At 42.4% G+C, this 13,187-nt stretch overlaps 1 protein-coding gene across 5 annotated transcripts; it reads left to right on the top strand.

Annotated features, from left to right (window-relative positions):
- The first annotated feature begins 870 nt into the window (after window positions 1-870).
- LOC308108250 (phosphatidate phosphatase LPIN2) lies at window positions 871-12,875 on the top strand. 5 transcript variants are annotated; one of them, XM_080461064.1, is made up of 20 exons: window positions 871-916; window positions 4,928-5,128; window positions 5,222-5,317; window positions 5,403-5,668; window positions 5,889-5,987; window positions 6,095-6,206; window positions 6,341-7,076; window positions 7,180-7,273; window positions 7,410-7,591; window positions 7,675-7,768; window positions 7,849-7,918; window positions 8,098-8,190; window positions 8,457-8,512; window positions 9,134-9,284; window positions 9,407-9,555; window positions 9,681-9,767; window positions 10,016-10,168; window positions 10,348-10,462; window positions 11,484-11,587; window positions 11,773-12,875. In XM_080461064.1, the coding sequence occupies exons 2-20, from the start codon at window positions 4,937-4,939 to the stop codon at window positions 11,921-11,923; spliced, it is 3,000 nt and encodes a 999-aa protein (XP_080317190.1). In that variant the 5' UTR covers window positions 871-916; window positions 4,928-4,936; the 3' UTR covers window positions 11,924-12,875. The 5 variants fall into 5 exon arrangements, with proteins under 5 accessions (XP_080317190.1, XP_080317188.1, XP_080317189.1 ...); XM_080461062.1 differs by having other exon boundaries at window positions 8,454-8,512; XM_080461063.1 differs by lacking the exon at window positions 871-916 and adding an exon at window positions 1,847-1,921 and having other exon boundaries at window positions 8,454-8,512.
- The last annotated feature ends 312 nt before the right edge of the window (window positions 12,876-13,187 follow it).

Below are 13,187 nucleotides of genomic sequence, written 5' to 3'. Positions count from 1 at the left end.
AAAGTTTATTGCTTTTCCTTGATTTTCATCAATTTGAATATTGGATCATATGAGCTGCATTCAGAATCTGCAGTGTCTGCTTGAGCTGGACTGGCTTCGCCCACACATGCCCATCTTGGGAAGAGGAGGAAGTACTTCCTCTCATGGTGCCATGTGCCAGAGCAGAGCTGCCTACTTTTGGGAGGGTCAATGGAAGGGCCTACCTTGATTGGGATTGGCTAAACCGCAAATGACAATTATATAGGGTTTCATTTGTGATTCGCTTGTTGGTGCACACACTTTTTAAAAAATTTAAACAAGCCAGAGAGAGCGATGACAGAATTTCTTCACTTCTGGAGCGTCATTCCCTGGTATGGGGACACATATTACTGTTGGGAAACCATTAGAAAGTGCATTTTGCATAATATGATCCCTTCAAATGGTTCAAATCAGTTAAAGATTGCGGGAGAAATAGCGCGGCACAGAAGAAGTCCGAATAATTATAAGAAAGATTTTGATCACTCGTGTGAATTCACACAATAATCTGTCGAGGAGGACACAGGGGTCTATCTGGGGTCTGCGTGTTTCATAAAGCAGTTCCATCAAAACGTGCTGCCCTCCAGCGTGTAAGTATGTCATTAGAAAAAAAAAGTAAATATATATATATATATATATATTTATATATATATATTAACACCTGACTGGGCTGAGAGATGACTCCGTTAACGTCTGACCGTTAACAGATGACATGACAGATGAAGCCTCCCCGGAACACGTACGCACCATCGAGCGCTTTGTTTACGATTTAGGCTCAGAGGCGGGACTCTCTTTGTTTTCCTGCAGTCTCATTGGCTGACGTTCTGGGCGACGTGTGGGTGCGCGTGCGCAGTACACTAGGAAGACGAGTAGTAGATCGATCCGAGGAGTGACCCGAAAGGTAAGAAACGTCTCTCTCGCGACCCCTCAGCTCATAAACAAACCGATTAAAGTGTGTGAAACACCGCCAGCACGCGTGGTAGGAGTTTATTAAAAAGACGCGAGAGAACTGCGTCAGTTCAAGTTTATCTTTGCTGCCGAAACTCACCTCTTGGTTTTAACAAGTCAAGTTGTGGAGCGGATTCAACAGTGGATGTGCTGCGTTGGCAGATAAAGTTCAGGATAATCTGCATTTAGCGGGGATCAGACGTGATAATTAAGTTCCTTTAATTGATTTATAACAACTAAGGTGATTTACTTCCTCCTGCTTTGGTTGTGGAGTGAGTGTCAAAAGTCTGGCCCCTTTGCGGAAGTTGTTGAGTTTTGGGGGGGTGCTTCAGTCCAAATGGACGCTCAATAAAACACATCTTTTAAATGCTCGTAATTATTGGAAACACACTGTTTCGTTGGCAGATCTTTGTTGGTGTGTCTTTTAAACCAGATTTTCACCAAAGGGGTCTCATCGCTCCCCAATTGACTGATTTTTCTCTCTATATTGCCCGAGTCATGATGATTATGATAAATATTACGCAATCACAGCAGCTGATGTAACGCTCTTTTTTTTTTTTAATGATGTGAAAGCTTTGCTACTCTAATACAGACTTACTGAATGGCAGTGCTGTAGAGCCAAACCTTTCCTTGGAGGCAAAGTTCACAAGGACTCTTAACATTGTCATGGATGGCCCCCACCACTGTTCTATCACTCTTATACTTCATTAAAGATAGAATATGGAACATTTCTGTTATACTTTGTACACGCAGGTGCGATTTGATTATCTGTTGCATTTTGTCTTGTTCCTTTGCTTGTTAGTTAGTAAAAAGTTCAGGTGATGATGAGTTTAATGCGTCATCTGCCAGCGTTGATGCCTTCTTCTTCCACTTGTTTTGCTATAGTCGGGGGAAAAACTGGAGTCAAGAGCAAACCTGGGTATTGTAGGCCCACAGGCTCCGATCTACATTCGTACAGGTAGTCTACAGTCTTCATGTACTTATTGATTACTAATAGTCAAAAACACACAAGTCTAACCTCTGTCTGTTGCGAGACAATCTAGAAATGGACAAAAGAGTATTGTTAGTATTAAAACAATATGTTGTTACACACTGTAACCTCCTCCTCTGGCCTCATTTGGCAATGTTTTCCCCCACACATGTTGTTTTCTTGTTACAGCATGTTGGCTTGATCAATATTGGCTCTTTTGTCTCGCTGTTGAAAAGGCTATTTTGTGGCGTTGTATCTGTTCTCAAAAATACTACAATTTATAGTGTTGTGTTTTAGTTTTTTTTTTCCATTAAAGCCAATAACAACAAAGTTCTCACACGGCACTTTTACGAACACCCAATTACTTGAGAATATCAACCACTATGAGGCCAGAGTGAAAATGCAGATCCAATTATTCTCATTGTATATCAGGTAAAAAATTGTGCATGTAGTAGTGTGTGATTCTATAAACATATTCTTAAATATAGATAAAAAATGTGTAACTTTGTCTCAAGTATAGCAACACAACGTCAAATCCTAACCCTTGTAGGGTTCATTTATCTAAATATTATTGATTTTTTGGAAGCAAATGTTCACAAAAGGAGTCAACACACACAAAATGGCAATAATATAGAGACAGTTTACATTTGTACGAATTGCATTGTTGGATCGGATCAGCCATGTGATCGGCTGCATCGAGTTCCTCAGCTTTTATTTATTTTCTGTTTATTTTGTATTTTCATTACTTCCACCTTTTTGCTCATGTTTTGTTTCTGTTTCTGTTTGAGGCCTACCTTTTTGTGACGTTTTCCCTCGATAGGCAACTCAACACTCATAGTATTCTCCATCCAAATTGGAAAGTTATTTTCTTGAGTTCCTCCCGAGTCGACCAGGTTTATGATGGGTTTTCTCTGAGTTGGTGGAGCATGACAGCTGAAGTGCTCCCACACCATCGATGGCCCAGAGAACTGTGGTCGTCCCCAGAAACAGTGTGGCCGATCCATGTGTGTGTGTGTGTGTGTGTGTGTGTGTGTTTTCATGCCAAGCGTGTATGAATAGCCTGTGCAGGCCTTTCAGAAACTGCTGGTCTGGCTGTCATGTGCAGTGCAAGTGTGGAAGTATGAATTCAGTGTGTGTGTGTGTGTGTGTGTGTGTGTGTGTGTGTGTGTGTGTGTGTGTGTGTGTGTGTGCGTGTGCTTGTGAAATTGTGTGTTAAAGAGGAAGCATTAGAGTGAGAGTGAATATACTGGGACTCTCTCATAGATTGCTATATTTTGCATACCAGCTGAGAAGAGAGAGACCCGGAGCACAACGTCCATCTCCGTTTGATTTAACCTTGTAGTTATTAGTTACTGTTCAATCTTTGTAGCCACGTCTCAAACCTGCCAAGGCTAACAAAATGTAACCAGACGCCTCGGGACAGATATGAAGGAGGGGGGGACGTCCACCATAACAGCATTATGGGAACAAGTGGTTCAAGTAGACATAGGCACAGTTTCTCAAGAGTTTCTGAGTTCCTTTGAGTGGGAAAGTCCTTATTGTGGTGCCGTATGGCGGAGTGGAGGTCGGGTCAACACATCCTTGTTGGAAAGGGACATCTTCATCCTTCTCTCTGGGTAAGAAATGAGACTAGTAATTGTTTCCATTACAAATCAAATTGAGCTGTTTGCTTGTATCTCTCTATGGTTGAGTCATTTAAGGGATATTTTATGTTCTAGTTGAAAATCTGAGGCTTGGGTAGATCCTTTCTGTTGTAATCAGATGTGTTACTTTGTGTCAGTTTAAAGTTTCCCTGAAAACATGGACATACGTTTCCTCTTGTTGGGAAACTAGTTTACTCATTGATTTCGTTTTTATACTCTTATCCTTTTTCGATCAGTGAATGATGTTATTTTGTTTGTGGCAGAATTATTATTATTATTTATTTTTTTACTTTTGAGGTGTGTTTTGAGGCTGTGTGACGGTGTCCAGGTTAACGCTGTCACCTCAGTGAGAATGTCTTTGGGGTCTTTCCAGGTTAAATGGTGACTGAAAAATGCCAGTAAGGTGTAAATATGACTGAGTCTCTCTGTTTGCTCTGTGACGAATTAGTGAAGTGTGAATGTTCGATTTAGATGCATAATGGATGAATGGTTGCTTTTTGACATATAAAAGTTTTTCGTGTGAAATGCTGTCGTCACATCAGTTAGATGTTCTTTAATCCCAATCAAAGCTAATTTCACCCTCCACCAACCGGCATAAAGTCGACCAGGAGTGTTGTTTCAACCCGCTGCAGCAAAAGATCATGCCACAAAAATGCACTTTTTTACTTTGTTTTGTTAGCTAAAGTAAAAGTTATCAAAGTAAAGATGCTTGTAATTTGGCACAGTGCCTCTAAAGACTGCTACTCAGTCAATATATTCGTCTGATAATCATATCTCACTGACTTGGAACCTAAAATCATTGTTTTCTACAAAGACAATAAAGTCTATTAGTGTTGTAGACATCTAGTTTTTTTACTCCAAGCTGTTGACCTTTGCTCTATTAGTCACAACCAAGATCCAACTCTGAATGTCAGGACATGTTTTGTCAAAACAAACATACTTACTGAGTGGTCTTTCACTGACTTTTCAGTATATCAGAGCTTTTTTTTTTTTCCTAAAACCTTCAAGGTACATCAAGTACAGTTATGTATATCTGTGACAAATATATTTATAAGTGACTTCTGCTTTCAATCTCACTTTTGGTAAAAAATGTGTCATAGTTAAATCCTCCAAATTTCCATTTGGCTGTGTTGTGGCTGAGTTCGCTCTAAAAAGAGGAAAAACCAGAAGTGAAAACGAAACAGAAGGATGGTTACCTTTCCATGTGCTTTAAACACTTCAGTGGTTTTTGGGTTTATAGCTGCTATAACTCGTACCGAGAACAGCTGATGTTGTATAAACAGAGGTTCTGCCTTTATTCCTCACTTCACGTTTTTCTTTTTTTTCCTTTTTTGTTTTCAATCCTTCTCAGTCCCAAACCATGAATATCGTGGGCCAGCTTGCGGAGACGGTGTTTGTGACCGTGAAGGAGCTGTACCGCGGCCTGAACCCGGCCACCCTCACCGGGGGGATCGACGTCCTCGTGGTGCGACAGCCGGATGGATCTTTCCAGTGCTCCCCCTTTCACGTCCGCTTTGGCAAGCTGGGTGTGCTGCGCTCCAAGGAGAAGATTGTCAGTGTTTTTCTCGATCTTGATCAGACATTTGTACGTGCAGTGCTCTGTCTGCTGTGGGAAAGTTGTAAACATTCATTGTTGCGAATTTAGGTGGACATTGAGATAAACGGAGAATCTGTTGACCTGCACATGAAGCTGGGGGACAACGGAGAAGCTTTTTTCGTGGAGGAGAATGAAAATAGCGAGGTAAGGAGAGCGTCGTTCGTGGCTCTTGGTTTACACACTTGGAAACATGAGCGGGAAATATTCACGGCGCCTCTCTCTATCTTAGGTCCCAGCCCATCTGTGCACCTCCCCAATTCTCCTTGAGCTCCCCGAGGACATCGACGAGACCACCGAGGGTCTGGGGCTCACCGGGTCCGGTGCCCGGAGGAAGAAGCGCCGCCGCAAACGTGTGCGTTCTGACACCCACTTGAGAGAAGAGGCCAGCTCCTCATCAGATGAGAGAGAAAGAGAGAAGGAGTGCGAGAGGGAAGGGGATCCTTTTCAACATGAGAGCCTCACTCCAGAGGAGCTGATCACACCACTACAAATCAGGTCAGTCATTAAGTTTTTTTTTTTTTTTTGAAGTTTAGAATAACTGACTGTTTAAATGAGACTGCATGAAATCTGTTCATGTTGACATATGCTGGGATGTTGATTCTGAGTGGGATGGTTTGGTTATGAGGAACAGGATATTCTTGATGTCGTATTTCGGCTGAGGTTATTGTTTAATATTGACCCAGCAGTTAAAAAGATTTTCCTGTGTGTTTTTAAGTAAATCAATCTACTATTCGATGTCGGAGGAGCCGAACCCGGAGCCTGGAGCCGCACTGCCCCATCCTCACTCGGACGGAGAGCAGACCCCCACAGAAAAGTGAGAACATTTCATGTTTACTATTCGATTGTTCAATTGTTTGCTTTGAGAGCCTTTCCTGTCTGAACGTTGTCGTCCTTGTGGTTGAAACCAATTCTCATTTCCAGCAACGTGTTCTTCACCCGGTCTGGTTCTCCTAAGAGCGACTCTGAGCTTATGGTCAAATACCAGGATTTATCTGGACCTCAGATGCAGTGGAACTGGGGAGGGTTTCCCATGGTGCGACACTCTTAACACTCGGCTATTTTTTTATGTTGTTTTTTTTTTTTTTAACCTGTGCTGTAGTAATACTGTAGATTGGAGCTTGTCATTTTGGCACCTTCAAATATTTTATTCTGCCTTTATTTCCACAGCTCTGTCAACCAGGGAAGATGTCATTGGAGGAGCAGGACATCTCTCCGTCAGACAGTTCTCATTTCCGCACCATCGAGAGACAGGAATCCTTTGACATGGCCTCCGAGCCTTTCCCCAGATTTGCGAATGCAGGCAGTGTAACTGTGGTCAAACCACTACCTCGGACTCAGTCTGTGGATTTAGGAAGCCTCTCTGTGCAAAACACTCCCGCTTTTCCCAAAGACAAAACCCCTCATGTGTCTCACTCTACCCCCACTGACCTTTTCGTGTCTTGTGATACATCTGTGAACATGGACCTAACGCAGCCATTTGAATCCTCACCCGTGCAGGACCAGAACACAAGTTGTAATTCAGTTCACAAGTGCACAGAGTCTCCCGACAGCAAAGGGATCAGAGCGAGTCTCGGCCATATTGACAATGTGACGGATCATCTCGTAAATGCAAAAAGTGCAACCCCCGTGACCAAGCCAAGCAGTGCAGAGGAACAACTTATGAAAGAGCAAACGGTCCTGGAAACACATTCGAGTAGCACGGAGCCGTCGCAGCAGCAGCAGCACTCGTCTGAGCAGAGTGAGCAGGGTTCAACCAGCAGCGCCCACGTCAGTGAGGGGGACAGCGGGATAGATCCCTGTGCCGAGGGAGCGGAGGAGGACGGTGCTGGAAGCTCTGCTGCAGGAGAGTTAACCAGTGCTGCGGAGGAGTCTGCCAAAGTGGAGCAACAGGATAAGAAGAAAGGTCTGCACATGTGTCCTATTGATTTAAACACATTAGATGCAAACGTTTTGAGAAACAATTTTTCAGGGTACAGCATGTGAGTTTTTAATGTGTCTGGTCTCAGGGAAACGCAATCACCACCTCGGACCAACAGATATTTACCTGGATGATCTGACCACTCTGGACCCCGAAGTGGCTGCACTTTACTTTCCAAAAAGGTAATGCATTGTGTCACAAAAATACAGCATTTCGAGTGTGTGAAGTTATTATTTGTGTAGGTTCTGAACCAAAAAAGAGTCCTATAGTATTTCAGTCTGAGCATTATTCCAATTCGAATGATGTGTCTGCATGCAGCGAGGCGGAGGGAGCGTTTCAGTACGAGCAGGGTCGGGGCTCCGGGAGCCAATCGCCTCAGTCGGTGGGCAGCGGAGCGATGGACAGCGGCACAGAGTACCTGTCAGATTCCACCTCCTACAACATGGAAGTCAGCATGTCCCTCTGCGGACAGGAGGGCGACACCAGCCAAATCACTAAAGGTAAGTAAGAGTTGAATATTGCTCGCATGCTCCAGTATTTTATAGCAGAGTTTAACCCACCGCTTGTGTTGTTCTCACTTCAGAAAAATTCATGGAGCATCTTGTAACATATCAGGACTTCGCCAACAACCCAGGACTCATTGAAGATCCAAGTCTTGTCATCTGCATAAACTCAAAGTGAGATATAACAATATAGAAATACTCTTCTTGTGTGTACTAAAGGTACTGAACTACACGATCCGGCATTCATTTTTCAGCTATTACAACTGGGCAGTGGCCGCTCCAATGGTCTTGTCAATGACAACCTTCCAAAAAAATCTACCCAAGGTATTTTATTACATATAAAATCTACTGTAAAAATGAGTGTCCGGCTACAAATACTAATCAGGCCTATTGCCGGTCAGCCATTTTGTTGAAATTGAGATGATGAACCAGTTGAGACATTGTTTACCTGCAGAAATGATAACAACACTGACATTGGTTTTATGTGTGTGTATCATACGCAGAGTACAGTAGAGCGGCTGGTGAAGGACAAAATGTCCAAAAAGTCTGGACGCTGGTGGTTCTCCTGGAGAAGGAGGCAGCTGGACAACAGCCAGGTAGATGTTTTCACAGCCAGAATTTGATAGTTATTCTTAGGGTTTTTAAAAAAAAAATTTTTAATCATGTTTGGACCTACAATATTCACTATTGATGTGAATAGACGTCTGAGTTATAGTTGGTTCAACTGTTATGGTGAAATAAGATTGGGAAAAAAAGAAGAAAGATGATGTCTGATAGTTGCTCTGTGGTTTTGTATAAAAAGTAAAAAACACAAACACTTGAATTGTTTTTATAGTAATGCCGAAAATCCTTGTCTCAGCAGAAAAACTCTATAGAAGAGCCAGAGGAGCCCCTGTTAAGTGTTCCCGCCACAGTGATGTAAGTGAATTCACAAGGAAACGATCGAACGTCAGTTGAACAACCTCGAGCCTTTTATGACTTCTTTCATGCTGCCTCGATTTATTTGGGTTTTATCGCTGTTGAATGATTAAAAATGTGTAAGAAGTGAAGACGTCTGCGTATGCCCCAGATAGTGATTCTTGTCTGTGATTGGACGGCCTTATTGCCGAAGTCCCGGGGTCTCTGCACATTTCTCATAACCATAACTCCTGGATATCATAAACCATCTAGAAGTTAGGATTATGGGTAATAATGCACAGTCAGTGGTAACGTTACCGGGTTGGTTAAAAACGTTACCTGCTGGTCTACCTGTTTCACTAAGTTCTACAGAGTTAGAACAATAATATTAAGTAGAATTTTTTTTAAATTTGTACCTGTGACACTCGAGCTCAATAATCAGAGAAGGGAACCTCTCTCTCTCTCTCTCTCTCTGTCTCTCTCTGTCTCTCTCTCTCTCTCTCTCTCTCTCTCTCTCTCTCTCTCTCTCTCTCTCAAAATAGTCCGGAAAATACTGTTGTTTGTGGGTTTCTTCTTTTTTTTTTTTAAATATCACACAGACGAAACACAGTATTGCTGCGTGCATGTGTGTCGTTCCATTAGAGCCACACTGGACGACATCGACAGTGACGAGGCTGCAGGACTTGGTCGAAAAGCCGTCATCCCCGCCTCCATGTCGGCAGAAGCGCTCAGTGCCACTCAGTCTATCAGCCAGGTGTACCGCAAATCCCTGCGCCTGACTTCCGAACAAATAGTAAGAGAGAGACCCTCAACATGCATACTCATGCAGCCCCCCCCCCCCCCCCCCCCCCCCCCCCCCAAAAAAAATAAAAAATGCATGTGGAGAGTATTAAGTACACGCTCTGTCATAAACAGGAGCATCTAAAACTCCGCGAAGGAGCCAACAAAGTGGTGTTCAGTGTGACAACGCAGTACCAGGGCACCTGTCGCTGTGAAGCCGCCATCTACCTGTGGAACTGGAACGATCGCGTGATCATCTCGGACATCGACGGCACCATCACCAAGTAAAACAAACGTTGTCCCCCCCCCCCCCACCGTGTCATGTGTACAAATGATCCCATTTTGTGTTTCTCTAAATACATTTACTGCAACTCTGTCGCTCAGATTGCTTTCTTCCTGATCACCGCAGGTCTGATGCTCTGGGTCACATTCTGCCTCAGTTTGGGAAAGACTGGACACACAAGGGCGTTGCCAAACTCTACCACAAAATACACCAGTAGGTTTTCTTCCTCCTTCTAAACCTCCGCGCAACATCTTGCAGACCAGAACAAGCAAACATGGACCAAATGTTTTTCTTGCCCGTGCATTCAGTCTGACATCATTGTATTTGCTGCGCTGCCAGATGTTTTCCCGTTTCTCCCATGTTCATATGTCACGGGAGCAGATCGTAGTACACACACCGACAGGCAGGTTTATACAGGGGGAATTGATCACTTTTATTATGGCTGTCTTGTTTCCTTGCAGAAATGGCTACAAGTTCCTGTACTGTTCAGCGCGGGCTATCGGTATGGCCGCCATCACCAAAGACTACCTGCACTGGGTCAATGACAGAGGCACAGTGCTTCCTAAAGGCCCGGTGCTACTGGCTCCCAGCAGCCTCTTCTCTGCTCTGCACAGGTAACAAATACTTTCCCCCGAGCTACCAAACAAAGAATGAATGCAATAAATCTTAGGTGGTGCTGACCTCTAGTGGCTCAACATCAACATAAATAAATTACAGAACATATTTGTTCATAAATAAACTGTCAAACATTAAGAGACTTTTTTTTTTTTTTTTAACTGAACTGTCCTGACAGAGAGGTGATTGAGAAGAAGCCAGAGGTGTTTAAAGTGGCCTGCCTCGGTGACATCAGAGATTTGTTTAACCCGAGCAGGCAGCCTTTCTACGCAGCCTTCGGCAACAGGACTAATGTAAGTGAAGCACATTAAGGTGTGTCTAAAGAAAACTGAAATCTTTTTCAAAAATGTGGGGGTTTTTTGTCTGGTATTATTCAATTCATAGCTTATTACCAAACAAGGGTTATAAAGTAGTAAAAAAAAAAAAAATCTATTATATTGGGTTTTATTCTAATATTTAGGACACTGTAGTTTTGATTTTCATGATCTATAAACTGACATTATTGAAAATAAAACAAATAAGGCTTAAGCTTGTAATAAATCTGAAATATTTGGAAGTGTTTTAATCACGTTGTGTGAAAAAGTTTGTTTTAATTACACCAGTGTTCAGCTCCTGGTTTATTTCAGAGAAGGCCTATCAGTACAAAGATATGTGTGGCAGTAACCTTATGCTATTTAGGAATAAACCACTCACCCCAGTCTATTACTTGTCTTAACATTATGGTGATAATTAGCACAGAAAAACTGTTAAATGGTTTAGACGGTGACCATATTGATCTAAATAAGTGGAAAATGTAATAGTGCAAGTGGTGATAAGATTGTTAGAAAAATAATAATATGAAGTTTATGTATTTAGGAATAAATGTTGTTTGCACTCTTGAAGTTTAAATCAACATCCATTTTTCTGTCAAAGAAGACGAGTCTCTCTCCGGTTTTCAGGACTTCTTTCTGCCTGTGATCGTGACGTAAATTGATCTGTATTAATGCTAAGGTCACCCAGTCCGAGGTGTGACAGCTGATCTCAAACAGTGTCATGTGTGAAGCTTCTTCAGCTTTTAAAACGGCAATGAAACAATTCATGAGATATTAGAATATGGATAAGGAAGAATCATAGCTATTCAGTGTTGTTTAATCGATATGATTGCGCTTTAGCCTCCTTCTCCCAACACATAAAGTATCAGTAATATCAGCTGGGGTTTTACTTTGATAAAAATGACAGGGTATCCATTGTACGTTAATAATTAATGTGGTGAAGGACAGAATATCTTTCCACAGAGTAGATAAACACAGATTGACCTCCTATTTGCTTTGGCAGGATGCGTTTGCCTACACGCAGGTCGGCGTGCCCGAAGCCAGGATATTTACTGTCAACCCCAAAGGAGAGCTCATCCAGGAGAAGACCAAAGGAAACAAGTCCTCGTAAGTATGCAGATGAAAATGCTTATGCTGAATTCTTTTTTTTTCTTTTCTTTTCTTTTTTTTTAAACTCCCGCGTGCCTCCGTGAGTAGTAATCAAAGTTGTAAAATGTGACTGGACACATTTTTTGGTCCATTTAACCTTTTTTTCCACAAGTGCGTCTTCACAAACAGTACCTGTTTTGCAGGTACTGCCACCTGGGCGAGGCGGTGGAACATTTCTTCCCCGTGCTCACCGCTGACAGGAGCACTTCCTCTGCTCTTCACTGGCCTGAGTATAGCAGTTTCTCCTACTGGAAGGAGCCGCTGCCAGAACTGGACCTGGGTGCACTATTGTGAACACAATGCCATTGAGCGACACCCCCCCCCCCACACCGACACGTAAAGCCACAGCATGTATCCTCGGACCCAGCCGAGTGTGACTGAAGACGGCCTGCGACCGACTTGCCAACTGCAGCGTAAAGAGGCGACTGCCTCTTTCTGTACTGCACCATAATGTAGAGTTATGTCATAATATGCAAATACGTCCGATAAGCAAGTGTACCAAAAATACTACATCACTCCTCTTGGCTGTTAAGGTACTTAAAGTGAACCTGGCACAGATTTTTGTTTTGTTTGTTTGTGTCACAGACTGCCACGACTTTTATTTCATAAATCCCTTGAGCCAGTCAACTCATAGGGTTTTTTTTTTCTATAAATATAGACCAAATATATTTTATTAGTTATATTTTATCCGTATTTAATTAAATCGTCTGCAAAAGCCAAAACATTGAGTGCTCTACTCGGGCGAGAAACACATATTTTTATGAACATTGGTGGGGAATGACGTACCTGCATGTGCCCTAAGACCATTCTTTTAGACTAAAAAACTTTATAGGCTCTACTGTACGACGCCATTGAGTATTATTAAATTTGCCAGGTAAAATGATGTTTTCAAATCACACCTGATCCCCAGTGATTGCAAACTATTTCAATCGTTGTTTATAATGTTTATTTTAACTACAGCATGTATATTCCAGGTCCTCCTCTCCGGCTCATCACTACCAAGTTGAGAAATGTTTGTACACTAGTACCTGAATGATATGCTACGTCAGGCCGACACTGACTTCTGAGGTGAATAAGCTGAATGCTGTGCCTCTGTATAATGACTGATGATTATATTTATTACTTTTAGCATATTGTTTAATCATTCAGCAGGGTGGCGATGCATTAAAAGCAAAGGGTTTTACTGTTAATTTTATAAATGAAATGTACAGGAGAATAAATAAATTTTAAAGGGTTTTGTGATTGATTGAGTCGCTTTAAGATACAACCAGCACAGTGAAACCAGGTTATTCTGTCACGCCCATAGTTATAAGAAGACGTTTTGAAGCAACCCAGTGTTTCATATTTTGAACTGGAATTCGGGCCAGAAATGTAATAAATATTTCCTTCATGTACTTATTGTGCCACGTGGTCGATGTGGTTGCATGCGGGTGCTCAGCTCGGCATCTTGTTAGTCGTCAAAACAATCATGAACAATTTTTACATGGTGGCATGCCCACTGCCATGAAGGAATGTAAGTGATTTCCATCCATCCTACTGTATATCTCTTCTTTAAGTT

The sequence above is a fragment of the Lipophrys pholis genome (assembly GCF_963383615.2).
Source record: "Lipophrys pholis genome assembly, chromosome: 4".
In the NCBI taxonomy this organism is placed as follows: Eukaryota; Metazoa; Chordata; class Actinopteri; order Blenniiformes; family Blenniidae; genus Lipophrys; species Lipophrys pholis.
Note: the sequence above shows the minus strand (reverse complement) of the source record. Positions and strands in the feature narration are given on the sequence as shown.

Excerpts from the sequence above, each read along its gene's own strand:
- LOC308108250 (XM_080461060.1), top strand. The coding sequence starts at position 3,484 with ATGGCGGAGTGGAGGTCGGGTCAACACATCCTTGTTGGAAAGGGACAT. Across the intron at positions 7,769-7,848 it reads GTCATCTGCATAAACTCAAA|CTATTACAACTGGGCAGTGG; the intron begins GTGAGATATAAC and ends TTCATTTTTCAG. Across the intron at positions 11,588-11,772 it reads ACCAAAGGAAACAAGTCCTC|GTACTGCCACCTGGGCGAGG; the intron begins GTAAGTATGCAG and ends CCTGTTTTGCAG.